Source organism: Pan troglodytes, chromosome 19 (genome assembly GCF_028858775.2).
Source record: "Pan troglodytes isolate AG18354 chromosome 19, NHGRI_mPanTro3-v2.0_pri, whole genome shotgun sequence".
Classification (NCBI taxonomy): domain Eukaryota; kingdom Metazoa; phylum Chordata; class Mammalia; order Primates; family Hominidae; genus Pan; species Pan troglodytes.
Genome location: NC_072417.2, coordinates 81,404,152 through 81,420,096, shown reverse-complemented (window position 1 = coordinate 81,420,096; position 15,945 = coordinate 81,404,152). Strand labels below are relative to the sequence as shown.

General features: G+C 48.5%; 2 protein-coding genes across 6 annotated transcripts in view; one reads left to right on the top strand and one right to left on the bottom strand.

Annotated features, from left to right (window-relative positions):
* The window catches only part of ARSG (arylsulfatase G), a 187,640-nt gene that overhangs the window by 4,124 nt on the left and 167,571 nt on the right, over window positions 1-15,945 (bottom strand). The window lies entirely within an intron of this gene.
* WIPI1 (WD repeat domain, phosphoinositide interacting 1) overlaps window positions 1-15,945 on the top strand; it is a 36,761-nt gene that overhangs the window by 17,200 nt on the left and 3,616 nt on the right. For 2 of the 3 annotated variants that reach the window (XM_001165276.6, XM_003953171.5), the window contains 8 exons: window positions 3,965-4,062; window positions 4,732-4,824; window positions 5,819-5,889; window positions 6,856-6,963; window positions 10,645-10,809; window positions 11,869-11,976; window positions 13,556-13,674; window positions 14,680-14,780. In XM_001165276.6, the coding sequence (XP_001165276.1) occupies window positions 3,965-4,062; window positions 4,732-4,824; window positions 5,819-5,889; window positions 6,856-6,963; window positions 10,645-10,809; window positions 11,869-11,976; window positions 13,556-13,674; window positions 14,680-14,780 (863 nt within the window). Of the gene's footprint in view, window positions 1-3,964; window positions 4,063-4,731; window positions 4,825-5,818; window positions 5,890-6,855; window positions 6,964-10,644; window positions 10,810-11,868; window positions 11,977-13,555; window positions 13,675-14,679; window positions 15,346-15,945 lie in introns of all 3 variants that reach the window. The other variant, XR_010153073.1, reaches the window with a different exon arrangement.

The following is a 15,945-nucleotide window of genomic DNA, read 5'->3' as shown; positions in this document are numbered from 1 at the left end:
AAAGAGGAGACTGGCAGAATGGCAATAGCCAAGCTAAGGAAAACTCTTCTTGCTTGCCTTGGGTGGTTCCCAAGATACGAAGATACATTCGTGTGGCTGGTTGGATTTTTCTGACACTTGGGCCATAGGGAAGTCACAGTAGGCTTTTCTGGGGACCTTCATTAAGTCTGTAAGGGTAGGAAGGCAGGATTCCTTGTCTAAATTCAGATGGATTGGTAGAGGTGCGAGCCTGGAGGCAAAACTGTCAAATAAGTGGTATGTGTCAGAGTATGCCTGCCCTCACTCTTATCCTTTGTCCCTTTCTTGTTAGCATCTAGTGTCAACCAGTTCTATAATAGGTATTGCAGAAAGTTCAATGTTAGCTTAGAAAGTTTAAACCTTTCTTCCCTTCTGGGAATATTTATGTTTTAACATAAGACTCTGAAGCACAGCTGGAGGTATGCGTCCAAGGCTTCTGCTCCAAGACTGCTTAGCTCTCTCTGCCACAAAGACACGCCCCAGTATTTTCAGAGGGAAGAAGTAAGAAACGAAGGCTTGGCATCTTGAAGTGTTAAATCTGGAAAGACCTCTATATCACGGTAGCCTTCATTTCACAGACAGGAAACAGGCCTGAAAGAGCAGCAAATAACTCGGCCAGAGTTTCATAGTACATAGCAGACCTCAGTCTTGAACTCATGTCCTCAGCCTATCTCTAACCAGATAAATATTCCTGAAACATGCCTTAAAATAAAATTTGAAAATCTTTTTTGAGATAAAATTCACATCCTATACAATTCACCCGTTTAAAATGCATGGTTCAATAGCTTTTGGTATATTCACGGAATTGTGTAACCATCACCACAATTAATTTTAGAGCATTTTCATCGCCCCAAACCTTGTACCTCTTAGCCATCACTCCCTATGCCCCCAGCCATAGGCAACCCCTAATCTACTTTCTGTCTCTATTAGATTATGGATTTCTCTATTCTGGACATTTTATATCAGGAGACTCATACAATATCGGTTCCTTTGTGACTGACTTCTTTCACATAGCCTAATGTTTCCAAGGTTCTTCTGTGTTGTAGCATGTATCAATACTTTATTTTTCTTGCTGGATAATATTCTATTATAAAAATATATCACATTTTCTTTATCCATTTATCAGTTGATAACATTTGGGTTATTTCCACTTTTTGACTTATGAATAATGCTGCCATGAACATTCATATACAAGTTTTTGTGTGGACATATGTTAAATTTCTCTTGGGTGTATATGTAGGAGTGGAATTTCTAGGTCATATGAGAACTTTATGTTTAGCTTTTGAAGAACTGCTAAACATTCCAGAGCACTGCCCCATTTTACATTCCCACCAGCGGTGCATAAGATCCCAGTTTCTCCATATCCTCACCAACATTTATCTGTCTTTTTGACTATAGTCATCCTAGTGGTTGTACAGTGGTATCTCATCGTGTTTTTAACACAGCCTTTTTAAAAACATATGTGCTAGGCCAGGCACGATGGCTCATGCCTGTAATCCCAGCACTTTGGGAGGCCGAGGCAGATGGATCACCTGAGGTCACGAGTTCGAGACAGCCTGGCCAACACGGTGAAACCCTGTCTCTACTGAAAATACAAAAATTAGCTGGGCGTGGTGGCACACGCCTGTAATCCCAGCTACTCGGCAGGCTGAGACAGGAGAATCGCTTGAACCAAAGAGGCGGAGGTTGCAGTGAGCCAAGATCGCACCACTGCACTGCAGCTTGGGCAACAGAGTAAGACTCCATCTCAAAAAACAAAGCAAAACATATGTGCTGAGAAACCTTCAGCAGTTACACACTGCATTTGTAAGGTCTTAACTCTTTAGTTTGGTATGCTAGTCCTTGTAAGATTTCCACAGTCTTCACATCTTTTCTGCCAGCCGCCTCTATGGGAACCCAGCACACAAGACAACCAGATCTCCTGACTGCCTTCCCTCCCCAGTTTCACAAGACTAGAATCCCTTCTGCCTGCCTAGCTGTTCTTGAAATTTCATTTGGGTAGCAAAGAACTCAGAAGGGGTGAGGAATTGGGGTTTCCAGAGCAAAACTGGAAATGGACGAGTGGCCTCTTCTAAGTCTTGGGGCCAGGAATGACCTTGTATCGCCAAAGGGGTGGCAGGGCTGCCAGAACGTGCAGTTAAAGATTCCGGGGCTCAGCCACTTCCTTGCCGCAGCTATGCATGGCAAGTGATAAGAGGACAGCCCCGCTGTGGACTCAGCAAAGCCAGAGCAGGAAATGAGACCTAGGTTCCAACTCTAAATGTTTACTTTCTTTTTCCTTTGCTCCCCTTCCTCAGCAGATTAGTTGAGGTATGTTTCAGCCTGACCTAAAGTTTTTTCTTATACTTTTAGAAGAAACCCACTTAATATACTAACTTGTAATAGACGCCAGTCACTTTTTTTTTTTTTTTTTTTTTTTTAGAGAGATGTCTCTCTTGCGTGATCTCAAAGTTTCTGGTAACACTTTGGTTTCTATGGAATTGCTGGAATTCACTGCTATCATGTGCACCTCTATTCATCTAAACCATTGTTTTGAAAATCCTTTACTTAAATGCTCCCTTCTTGAATCCCCTTATAAATAAAAACAGCTTATGTTGGTTCAGTGGTTTGATGGGCTGTTTACTCTTCCGGAATATTATTGAAGCATCTTAAATCCAAAATGTCCTCTTTATTTAGTTTGTCTCAATGTCTAGGCACACCATCTTGACTGCAGACGCAGACCTCAAATAAACTTCCTCCTCGGGAGGTACCCATTTCCCTTATCAAGGCAGGGCATTTGGCTCAGAAATTGCTGAGTTTCTTTTTTTTTTTTTTCTTAAGACAGAACCTCACTCTCACCCAGGCTGGAGTGCAGTGCCACTATCTTCACTCACTGCAACCTCCACCTCCAGGTTTAAGCAATTCTCCTGCCTCAGCCTCCCGAGTAGCTGGGACTACAGGCACATGCAACCACATCTGACTAGTTTTTGTATTTTTAATAGAGACAGGGTTTCACTATGTTGGCCAGCCTGATCTCGAACTCCTGACCTCAGGTGACCCACCTGCCTTGGCCTCCCAAAGTGCTGGGATCACAGGTGTGAGCCACCTTGCCTGGCCTGAAATTTCTCAGTTTCTAAATAGGTTCTTGGCGGCTCCTCTTCCCCAACTTGAAGTTACTGGCCAACAGTATATAATCATCTGCAGAAAGACCAATATGTACTGACTTTTCACAATAGGAAGATTTATTTCAGTTTTGAGGAAATCTCTTGTAGCCCTAGAGGATAATGGAATTGGAAGAAAAGTAGATGCTGTTTCAGAGTCCTGGGGTAAAATATAAAAATGAGCAATACACACACACACACACACACACACACATATATATATATTATATTATATATTTAATATATATTATATATATATATTATATATATATATATATATATTTTTTTTGAGACGGGGTCTCACTCTGTAGCCCAGGCTGGAGTGCAATGGCACGATCTCCACTCACTGCAACCTTTGCCTCCTGGGTTCAAGCGATTCTCCTACCTCAGCCTCCCAGGTAGCTGGGACTATAGGCGCGTACCACCACGCCCAGCTAGTTTTTGTATTTTTAGTAGAGATGGGGTTTCACCATGTTGGCCAGGCTTGTCTGGAACTCCTGACCTCAAGTGATCCGCCCGCCTCAAAGTGCTGGAATTACAGGCATGAGCCACTGTGCCCGGCAAGTCTCATTGTTTCACTGTAGCAAGGACGCAGCCAGTGTTAAATCAGGAGGTCTTCCCCTGTGAAGTTGCTTTATTGGGACCCTTAATCGGAAGAATCATCAGCGGAAAGCAGTTGTCTGCAAAGCCATTCCTCCCCTTGCCAGTAGGTGGCACTGTAGCTGTACTGTTTTCAGATGCCCTCTCCAGCCGTGCAATCTCTCCCTTGGCCCCAGGCTTCTCATGTTCTGTTTCTTCTTTGCCAGGTCTATGTGCTCTCTCTATCAACCATTCCAATTCTTACTTGGCCTATCCTGGAAGCCTGACTTCAGGGGAGATTGTGCTTTATGATGGAAACTCCCTGGTAAGTTGACGGTGACCTGGCTGAGCCAACCCACCTGCCTTGGCTGTGTGGTCATGGAAGGAGATAGATAAGGACGCCCTGCCGTGGGGGGCTGGAGGCGGTGGGAGTAAGCAATACTGGGGAGTTGTTCAAGAGAAGGTGATACTATTTCCCCTCGGGCTTGCTGTCAGTCAACATCACCATAAGCCAGCTGGCCAGGCCAAGTCAGACATCTGCAGCATAATGAAAACCACTTGCCAGCAGGGGGCCAGTTGTCTGCCTGAATGTGTCACCCTGTCCCATGCCACAGCCTGAGACAGTGTGCAGGTGTTTCATATTCCCTGCCCTCTGGTCTCTGAGGCATCCCTGAGCGGGACAAGATTGCTGTGGGAAGTTGCCTAAAGATGCGTGCAGGGCGTGCCTGCGACGGCATCACACTGCATCGGGCGCTCAGTTCGCGGCCACCTTCCCGAGGGCAGGAAAAGGGATGGAAATGGAGTGGCCCTTGAAGCCAAATCTTGATTCACCAGAAAATGACACACAGCTTACATGCAGATGGCCTGGGGGACACAGGAAGAGACAGGGAGCTGGACAAAGGAGGGAGAAAGGAGAAAAGAGGAAGGGGAGGGATGTGAAATCCATCTTCCCTCCTCCGCAGCATCTGTATCCATTTTTCCTTTTCACCAACAGAAAACAGTCTGCACTATTGCTGCCCATGAGGGAACACTAGCTGCCATCACCTTCAATGCCTCAGGCTCCAAACTAGCAAGTGCATCTGAAAAAGTGAGTCCACTCCCACCAACACCTCTGTCTGGGGTTCGCTGGATGGCTCCTGCCGTGCGCAGGGATGGGATTGAACAAGCCTGGTGACATGAAGACTGACTGGTCTCTGGGCCCACTCAGAATTTGTTTCAGAGGGAGAATTTCTGGCCTCTGCATGTGTGGTATATTCATGCATTTGTTAATTCAATAGGCCAGGGGCCTGCACTATGCAAGATACAAGACACTTTGCATGAAAACTCGTGGTCTTATGAAGAAATGTACATGTACATCAGCCATAGAGACGGACAAATGCTACACCTTATAAACACAGTACAGTGCAAACCAAATGCTTTACTTTGCTATTTAGAGAAATTGATGTCTTCTGCCTGGAATAATCAGAGAAAGTGATCCAATTGAATTTTTTTTTTTTTTTTTTTTTTGAGGTGGAGTCTAGCTCTGTCGCCCGGGCTGGAGTGCAATGGCGCAATCTCGGCTCACTGCAACCTCCGCCTCCCAGGTTTAAGTGATTCTCCTGCCTCAGCCTCCCGAGTAGCTGGGATTACAGGCACATGCTGCCACGCCTGGCTAATTTTTTGTATTTTAGTGGAAACGGGGTTTCACTGTGTTGCCCAGGCCGGTCTTGAATTCCTGAGCTCAGGCAATCCACCCGCCTTGGCCTCCCAAAGTGCTAGGATTACAGGCGTGAGCCACCACACCCGGCCTCAAATTGAAATTCTAAGAAACCAGAGCAGTTGGGTGAACACACACATGCACACACACATACACGCAGAGCCTTGGGCACAGGTGGAAGGGAAAAGGTAGACAGAGGGTGTTTAAAACATTTTCCAAGAATTGTTGATAGGGCACATAAATAAAAATGCCTCTATGCTCAACATGGTGTTCTTCCTCCTCAGAGACAGATGTTCAAAACCAATAAAACAAACTCCTCTCTAAAGGGACATCTCTGTGTAAAGCCATTAATGGTTGTGAAATGTCCACCTGCTTTCTTTTCCAGGGCACAGTCATCCGGGTGTTCTCTGTCCCTGATGGGCAAAAGCTCTATGAGTTCCGGAGAGGGATGAAAAGGTCTGTGTTCAATGTCAAACCCATTTTAAAGTCCCCGCAGAAGTCCCGCAGGGGCCGCTGGCAGCTGTCTAGGGAGAGGACAGAGAGTGGCTCTGTGCCCTCCACTCACCTGGAGGAAGTGTAACTACTCTCCCAGGTAATTGACTCCCAGGCTTTACTTAGGGCTCAGCAAAACTGAAAGCCGAGATGCTGTTTTAACACAGTTCAGCCATGAGAGTCCCTTTTTGATGTGTGTGTGGGCGGCCGGCACAGGAGAAATGAGAGAGCCAGGGAGTCACAATCCAAAAATAATTTCTGATTTCCTTCCATGGAAATAAAGGACGATGCAAAGTGTGACTGTTTGGGATCTTATCGGATGTAGGTTTGCAGCCAGATCAGTGCACAGAGCAACTGGAAGATTCCAAGATGCCAGGAAGGCACAGTTCCTCCCTTCTGCTGACAGAGGCAGGGCTATACCTTGTTTCTTCTCACATAAATAAGACTATGGGCCGGGCGCGGTGGCTCACGTCTGTAATCCCAGCACTCTGGGAGGCCAAGGCAGGCAGATCACCTGAGGACCAGCCTGGCCAACATGGTGAAACACCGTCTCTACTAAAAATACAAAAATTGGCTGGGTGTGGTGGTGTGTGCCTGTAATCCCAGCTACTTGGGAGGCTGAGGCAGGAGAATCGCTTGAACCCAGGAGGTAGAGGTTGCAGTGAGTTGAGATCAAGCCACCGTACTCCAGCCTGGGCAACAGAGCGAGAGACTCTGTCTCAAAAAAAAAAAAAAAAAAAAAAGACTATGACCCTTTGTGAATCTTTCTGACATTAATTTCTAAATATGAGCACCACAATGTTTAAGGGATCTGGGGCTACCTAGGCTCTTCAGGATACATCTGATTTTCTTATAAAGCTGATCTCTGAGTTATAAGGCCATAACTCTCATTTCTCTTGCTCACTGACCCATGTGTTGCTGTGCTTGTAGGTATGTGACAATCAGCTCTCTAGTGTTCAGTATGGATTCACAATTCCTCTGCGCCTCCAGTAACACCGAGACGGTACACATCTTCAAGCTGGAACAGGTCACCAACAGGCAAGTACTCCACGGGGCACCAAATGCTCATTAAACGAAAGGAGTCAGGCCCAGGCTCTTCTACTGGCATGAATGATCTCTTTTCTTTCTGAACACCCAATCTTGGCTTCACTTGGGACTTCACCTAAGTGATGGAGTGTGTGTTAGCAAAACTTTGGGGGCATGATGCACAAAAGCAAAAAACTGGGAGCCACCCACGTGAGTTCACGTTCTGGCTCTGCCTCTTAGGAGCCCGGAGATCCTGGGAAGATAATTTAGATCTGTGTCCTTCAGTTTCCTCATCTACAAAATGAACATAACAGTAGTATTAAATGAGTCTGCAGATCTAAAGTGTTCAGCATCGTGCCTGGCACATAGTAAGCACTAAGAAGTGTTAGCTGATATAGCTGTAAATATAACAATATATTTATTTATCATTGTTGCCAGCAGCACCACTGAGCGCTTGGGAAGCACTGCAATTTCTCAGGGCTTAAGAAGCTGTCTGAAAAGTGAAAGAAAAGCCTAAAAAGTGGATAAAATCTCTAGGGAAAGAGTAAAAAGAACTTCAGGGCAGACAATGAGCTTTGGGTTACACCTGTGCAGAATGGGGGGTTGGAAAGTTCTGGAAAGATGGAGGAGTGAGAAAGGAGCAGCCCCCAGTGTTTCATACCCCACGGTGGGGGGCAAGGATTCTAGAGAAAGAGCGCTTTGAAAACGTTACCCCAACCTGCAGAGAAAGGCAGGATCAGGACAGAAAGCCTACTGTATCTGGGGAGTTGGTTGCTGGTACCCTTGGATGGAGTTTCAGAAGAGGAAGGTGTAGAGGCTGGGCACCATATCACACTGATACATGCTAACACATACATAACAGAGGCCGGGCACCTTATCACGCTGATACATGCTAACACATACGTAACAGGCCGGGCACCTTATCACACTGATACACACACGTACATGACAGAGGCTAAGCACCATATCACACGGATACATGCTAACACACGTAACAGGCCAGGCACCTTATCACACAGATACATGATAACACATACATGACAGAGGCCAGGCACCTTATCAATGCTGATACATGCGGACCTCATGATCCACCTGCCTCAACCTCCCAAAGTGCTGGGACTATAGGCAAACAGCCACATTTATGATCTCACAGTTCTGCAGCCCAGAATGGCAGGACTGGGTCTTCTTCTCAGCATGACACAAGGCTGAAAGAGAGGTGTCAAGATTTCTCTGACTTGCCCTTCTGCCATCTTTTTCTGCCACCAGTTGGAGAAAGCTATTTTTAAAGGCGTGTGTGATTAAAGCAAGCCCACGCTGCCTGAAGTCACCTGAGCCATGTCACATATCACAGCCATGGGACTGACGTCCCCTCATCTCTAGAATCCTTGTCTCCCCCCACCCCCAGTGGTGTATGAAACACTGGGGGCTGCTCCCTTCTCGCTCCTCCATCTTTCCAGAACTTTCCAACCCCCAATCTGCACAGGCGTAACCCAAAGCTCATTGTTTGTCCTGAGGTTCTTTTTACTCTTTCCCTGGAGATTATATCCACTTTTTAGGCTTTTCTTTCACTTTTCAGACAGCTTCTTAAGCCCTGGTCTTTTTTGGAGCCTTAATTCATCATCTGTTGTCATGGGTTTGAGCACTAGAGGGTGGCTGAGCTGTTAAGATGCCGTTCAACCCCAAGGTTCCACGAGTGAGTGGTCGCAATTGCTGCTGCAGCCCCGTCTCCACTGGGGATTATTATCAGAGATTCATTTTCCACTCCAGGCTCTCCTGTTTCTGTCTGTGAGCACAGGTGACCAGGAGCAGAACCTCCAAGCTGTTCTGGGTTCTCCGCTCAACCTGTCCACAGGTGTTCATATGTCCCTGGCGGTTACGGCTCACATGTGCCTCCCCCCTCAGCCTGTCCACGGGTGTTCATATGTCCCTGGCAGTTATGGTTCACATGGGCCCCCCCTCAGCCTGTCCACGGGGCGTTCATATGTCCCCAGCAGTTATGGCTCTCATGGGCCTCCCCTCAGCCTGTCCACAGGGTGTTCATATGTCCCCAGCAGTTATGGCTCTCATGGGCCTCCCCTCAGCCTGTCCACGAGTGTTCATATGTCCCCGGCGGTTACGGCTCACACGTGCCTCTTCAGCCCTGCTTCGCTGGCCAGGGCCCTTGAACGTGTCTTTAGCACCTCGTGCTGGTCCAGCCGTTACTCTTACATTTGGTCTGACTTTCCAGTCTCTTTCAACCAATACCAGTCCATCCTATATCATCTTGCTGATTAATCTTCTGAAAATGTCCCTTTGAACGTGACACCTCCTCCTCAGACACCTTTATTCCCCTTTGACCTTGGGAATGAAGTCCCAGCTCCTCCCGTCCCCCTGAGTCAGACCTGCTGCAGAGCCCAGCAGCCACCACCCCCAGAACCTCCTCATTTCCTCCAGCCGCAGAGACACCATCCCATAAAACAGTATGCGCCACGTGCCGGGCTCCATGCTCAGTCCCCAGCATCCTTAATTCTCCCAGCAACCCTGTCAGGAAGGTTGTGATGATGATTCCTGTTTCCCAAATGAGGAAATCTGGACACGGAAACGTTAAGGAACCTCATCCGCCTCTCCCTTCCTCTGTGGTCCTGGACTAGCTCCTGCCTGGACCATCTGTGCAGCACCGCATATTAACTGCTCACGTGGTTTTTCTTTGTATACACCGGTGCTCTCTCAATCTGGAATGCAGGGTCTGGATCGTACACCTCTTTGTAAACCCCAGCCCGGAGCACAGGGCTGTGGGACAGACAGTACAAGGATGTCTCAGGATGCTTCGGATCACAGAACCCTAGCAGTGCACCTAGCATAGTCACTTTCAGATGAGAACATGAAGGCCCAGAGAGGTTTGTCCAAAGACCCCCTAGCCCATTGGTAGCATAGTAAAGAATACCTCCCAGAGCTCTGAGCTGCAGGGCGAGCTTCCCACCAGGACCTAATCCTGCAGACAAGCAGCCTCTCAGCAGTTGCCTGCTCCTGGGAACTCATATGGCAACCTTGGTTCTCAATGTGCCACCCTCTGTGTGGGGCAGAGCTGGGGGTTGTCTCTCACCAACAGAACAGTCACCCCGTTTGTCTGGCAGAGGCCTTGGGATGAAGTTCCATGACTGTAGGCGACATCCCAGGTCCCTTTGCATGATCTCCATCATTACACATGCTGGGTACCTGGGTGACTCCAGGGTTATCTACAATCAAACACCACCCAAAGTGTCTTGCCCGGAGGTTTGCTACCCACTCAGTCTGGCTCAGGAGGCCTTCACGTTGAGATCTGTCTGTTCTTCCATGAGCCCGGCACAGTCCCAAGCTTATTTAATGGTACCTGGATATCAAGTCCATCTCACTCTCTACCCTAACTCTCTTCTGGAAATCTGGGAATCAGACTAGTCATCAGATAAGCCTTCTTTAATAGGGGAAAGCAGTAGCATTGGGAACCTTTTAATAGCTTTACAATGGCTCTTCTGAAGAACAAACAAGCCCTTGATGCTCTTTAGTTATTGCCAGAATAATACATCCTGGATTGTTCTCAGTGGGCAGAACATTATGCTAAGGCACAGTCTCTTCCTGCTGCGGGGAGTGTGGCTAATGACGCTTGGGTGTGGAGATTCCTGGGTGCGTCTGGGGCCTGCAGCCCAGTCCCATCGTTGCCTGTGCATTACTCCCTAGTCGACCAGAAGAGCCTTCGACCTGGAGTGGCTACATGGGAAAGATGTTCATGGCTGCTACCAACTACCTCCCCACCCAGGTGTCAGACATGATGCATCAGGACAGGGCTTTTGCCACCGCACGCTTGAACTTCTCCGGACAGAGGAACATCTGTACCCTCTCAACGTACGTACAATGACACCCACTCTAAACAAGATCACGCTTTCGTCAATGTATTTTTCCAAAGCACAAAAATCCCCAAACCTGAAAAGAAAAAAAGAAAACTTGCCCCAGGCTGGGCACGGTGGCTCACATCTGTAATCCCAGCACCTTGGGAGGCCAAGGCAGGCGGATCATCTGAGGTCAGGAGTTTGAGACCAGCCTGGCCAACGTGGTGAAATCTCGTCTCTACTAAAAATACAAAAATTAGCCGGGTGTGGTGGTGCGTGCCTGTAGTCCCAGCTACTTGGGAGGTTGGGGCAGGAGAATCGCTTGAACCCAGGAGGCGGAGGTTGCAGTGAGCCGAGATCATGCCACTGCACTCCAGCCTGGGCGACAGAGTAAGACTCCATCTCAAAAAAGAAAAAGAAAACTTGCCCCAAAGGAAGGGTGAGCAGAATCAAACCCCTGCTTTTCCTATCTGACTTCAATACGGATTCTCAGGGGGCAGCCAGAAGTTGGCATGGGAATTTTAACCTTCTGGTTATAACGACACTGTCTTAAAAACAATTCTTATTTTTATGTAATTACGTAAAAAGCCTCCAGGTCTGTTTTCTAGGTTCGGACTCCTTTGGGGCTGACAGATGTTTTAAGAAGTTTAAAGGAGTTTATTCAAAAGTTGAACATTTTTAAAATTTCACAAAACTAACCAGCAAAGACAGTAAGCCAATCTTCCATTTACCCCCTTTCTGTCTTGGTTAAGGGCAGAGACACATGTCAGAGGGAGACTGCATCCCATGTAGGGAGCTAATGTGTCACTAGCTATTGCTTCTCGCAGGGTTGCAGCATCTACACTCACTTGCCTCATCCACACTGTCACGTTCAAAGACAAGAAATAATCCTGAAAGTAGATCCCAAGGCCAGAATGCAAAGGGATAGCCAGAAGCCCAGACCAGATCAGTGGGCTAAGGGTTTGTCAAAGGCAGAATCTGGTGACAGCTAGGGTGAGGGGGGGCTTTGTCATTGGAAGTGAATCCATCGCCCATCTTCGTTGTCATCACGGTTTATGTTTTCCTTGGCCCTTAGGATCCAGAAGTTGCCACGGCTGCTAGTTGCGTCATCCAGTGGACACCTTTATATGTACAATTTGGATCCTCAGGATGGAGGAGAGTGTGTCTTAATCAAAACCCACAGGTGAAGAGACTGCTTTTCAAAAGACAGCCTTTCGAGGGCTGGTCGTGTAGAGTTGTCCCTTCGCCAAGAACAACGACAAGCTTCAGTGCCCTTGCATTGATTTGTTCTTCACTGGCAGTCTCAGTGGCAAACCTCTAGTGGGCAAGTGCTCTGCACCAGGCTCTGTGTCAGGTGCCCTCAGCATGTGGTAATCATCTGGAAAAGTGCCAGGATTAATAACACACAAGATGGTCTCCCCCTCAGCCTATGCTCCTAACACAGCCCTGAGCTCACAGTGGGTATTCAAAAATATTCCCTGCCACCAGGCGTGGCGGCTCACACCTGTAATCCCGGCACTTTGGGAGGCCGAAGCGGGTGGATGGCTTGAGTCCAGGTGTTCAAGACCAGCCTGGGCAACATGGTGAAACCCCATCTGTGCCAAAAACAAATACAAAAATCAGCCAGGTGTGGTGGCACACACCTGTAGTCCCAGCTACTCAGGAGGCTGAGGTGGGAGAATCACCTGAGCCTGGAGAGGTTGAGGCTGCAGTGAGCCATGATCACACCATTGCACTCCAGCCTGGGCAACAGAGTGAGACCCTGTCTCAAAAAAAAAAAAAAAAAAAAAAAAACCTATTCCCTGCATGGAATTGAAAAGTGCTCTACCAGGCACGTTGACTCATGCCTGTAATCCCAATATTTTGGGAGGCCAAGGAGGGCAGATGGCTTGAGCTCAGGAGTTTGAGACCAGCCTGAGAAACATGGTGAAACCCCAACAAAAAGAAAAAATATAAAAATTAGCCAGGCATGGTGGCACATGCCTTGTAGTCCCAGCTACTTGGGAGGCAGAGGTGGGAGGATCACCTGAGCCCAGGAAGGTCGAGACTGCAGTAAGCTGTGGTCACACCACTGCACTGCAGCCTGGGCAACAGAGTGAGACCCTGTCTCAAAAAAGAAAAGAAAACAAAAGAAAAGCACTCATGCCTTCTGTGAACGGGCACAGACTGAGCTCTCCTGCTGTGGCCAGAGCACCAGAGCTGCCACCGCCCCCCACCGATGGCCACTCTCCTTGCTAGCATGTCCTCACCTGTGTGTACTGGGAAGAGCAGAGGACTAATCTTTGTTTAGCCAATGTAAGAGAAAGGCCATTTTGATGGTGTGTGACTGCCCCTGGCAGTTGCAGGTCACTTCAGCTCATCCTGGCCCAGCAGCATGTGGGTAGGTCTACAATTTAAACCCACAGAGTTGGTGGGCAGATCACCTGAGGTCGGGAGTTCGAGACCAGCCTGGCCAACATGGTGAAACCCAGTCTCTACTAAAAATACAAAAATTAGCCAGGCGCTGTGGTGGGTGCCTGTAGTCCCAGCTACTCGGGAGGCTGAGGCAGGAGAATCGCTTGAACCCAGGAGGCGGAGGTTGCAGTGAGCCGAGATTGCGCCACTGCACTCCAGCCTGGGCAATAGAGCAAGACCCTGCCTCAAAAATAAATAAATAACCCACAGAGCTGAGCACAGGCTTCCTCATGCTTTTCCTTTGGAAGGTGTCCTAGATATATGATGATTTCTTTTTTCTTTCACCTCCTCTTGATTGTCACAAGTAGCTTGCTTGGCTCAGGAACAACAGAAGAGAATAAAGAAAATGACCTCAGACCTTCTTTACCTCAGTCTTATGCAGCAACCGTAGCCAGACCAAGTGCATCTTCAGCCTCCACGGTGCCAGGTGGGTGGACACGGGGCCAACAGGGGAGCATCTCCAACAGTGACCTCCCTCCCCTTCTCCCTGCACGCTCCCTCCCCTTCCCCCTTCACTGTTACCTGGGGGTGGAGTGCCCTCCCTCTGCTTCTCCCTCTGCCCTCCCTCCCCGTCTCCCTTCACCCTCCCTCCGCTTCCCCCTTCACTGTTACCTGGGGGTGGAGTGCTCTCCTTGAATTTTTTATTTTCTCACAGGTGAGGCCATGGTAATAGCCTTTAAACCTGGGACCCTCAACCTGGCAAGGCATCACACGATACGGTCTTTTTCCTAACAAGTGGTGTTAACCCTTTGCCTCTTCAAAAATTCCAATGAGGCCAGGCACATTGGCTCACGCCTGTAATCCCAGCACTTTGGGAGGCTGAGGCCAGCGGATCACTGGAGGCCAGGGGTTTGAGACCAGCCTAGCCAACATGGTGAAACCCCATCTCTACTTAAAAAATAGAAAAATTAGCTGGGCATGTTGGCACACACTTGCAATCCCAGCTACTCCGGAGGCTGAGGCAGGAGAATTGCTTGAACCAGAGAGGCAGAGATTGCAGTGAGCTGAGATCATACCACTGCACTCCAGCCTGGGTGAAAGAGTGAGACTCCGTTTCAAAAAATAAAAACTAAACTAAAATTTCCAAAGAGCCTGTAGTCCTAGCCACTCAGGAAGTTAAACTGAGGCAGAAGGATCCCTTAGGCTCAGGAGTTCGAGACCAGCCTGGGCAACATACTGAGACCCTACCTCAACAAAGAAAAATTCAAAGAGGTAGGATGCCTCAGGCATCTGAAGTGGAAAGGCAGGTCAGGCTTAAAGATGGCAGATGGTGAGGATTATGACTTGTCCTAGGCACAGTACCTCCAGGGGGAAGACAGACAGCCCCTTTGCTTCCTTTGCCCTTTATTTGAGCCCCCCCTCCCCACCCGCCAGGTCATGGCATAAAAGCAGATCCCCAGTGCTTGTTTCATGTCTCTCTCTTGGTTTCCAGGTTATTCTGAGGACGGCGGGGCGCTGCGAGGAGAAGTTATTCCTGAACATGAGTTTGCGACGGGACCAGTGTGTCTTGATGATGAGAATGAGTTTCCTCCTGTGAGCATTAGGAACCCGTAACTGGGCGGCTCAGTCTGTGTGCTTAGAAGGAAACCTTCGCCTCATACGAGAGGCAGAGTCCCTTTCCCTGTTTTCTAATCTATAACAACTAATTCTCTGCTCTAGTATTTGGAAAGCCATAGGATATCTGTTGTACTGTGTGCTTCGAATCCTACAGGGTAGGCTTTAGGTGTCGAGCTAAACCCTGATGGCATTAGAGTCACCAAATACTAATCCAGGGAGTCTTGGTGGCCTCCCTCCAGCCAGAGGCCTGCGATCCCTTACTTTGCTTCTGTAGCACTGACTTTGCTGCCTGGAAGGTAGGAACACGTGACTTGCCTAAAACTTATTTTCCTGAGGCTCCCATGGATGCGTTTGCAGAATGCTGCCTTCCTTGTGCTGGAGGGGATGGTTTCAGAGGGCTGGGCTGTGTGTTCAGGACTCTGAGCTGAGTTGCTGCACTCTGTGAACCAGCTTGACCCTCACTTACCTGCAGCTGTGGCCGGCAGGCCCGCACCTCCCCAGCAGTTGCAGACACTCATTAAGAAACAAGTGGCCGGGTGCGGTGGCTCACACCTGTAATCCCAGCACTTTGGGAGGCCAAGGCTGGAGGATTGCTTGAGCCCAGGAGTTAGAGACCAGCCTGGGCAACACAGCAAAACCCCATCTCCACCAAAAAAAAAAAAAAAGAAAAGAAAAAATTAGCCGGGTGTGGTGTCACGTGCCTGTAGTCCCAGCTATTGAGGACGCTGAGATGGGAGGATCACCTGAGCCTGGGAGGTCGAGGCTGCAGTGAGCTATGATTGTGCCACTGCACTCCAGCCTGGGTGAAAGAGTGAGACTCTATCTCAAAAAGAAAAGAAAAGCAATTGTGTGCTCTGTGGAGGGCAGCAGGTGCAGGGCAGGAGCTTGCCCGAGCACCTTTAGCTGGGTTTCCCAGCAACCTGCTCAGGCTGTTCCCACAGCTAGGGCCCTCGGGGCTGGCTGAGTGCTGGGCGTGGCTTCTTCCATCACCTGGAACTGAAGGCAAGATTCCCTCCTGAGAGCCTGCCGGGGCTTCCTTAACTACTGATTCTTCAGGCTCCCATCTGGAGTAACATATAGACCGCTCTTGTGAGCTTCAGTCAAAACATCCCAGATAGTCAACCTGAAATCATTTCGAGAT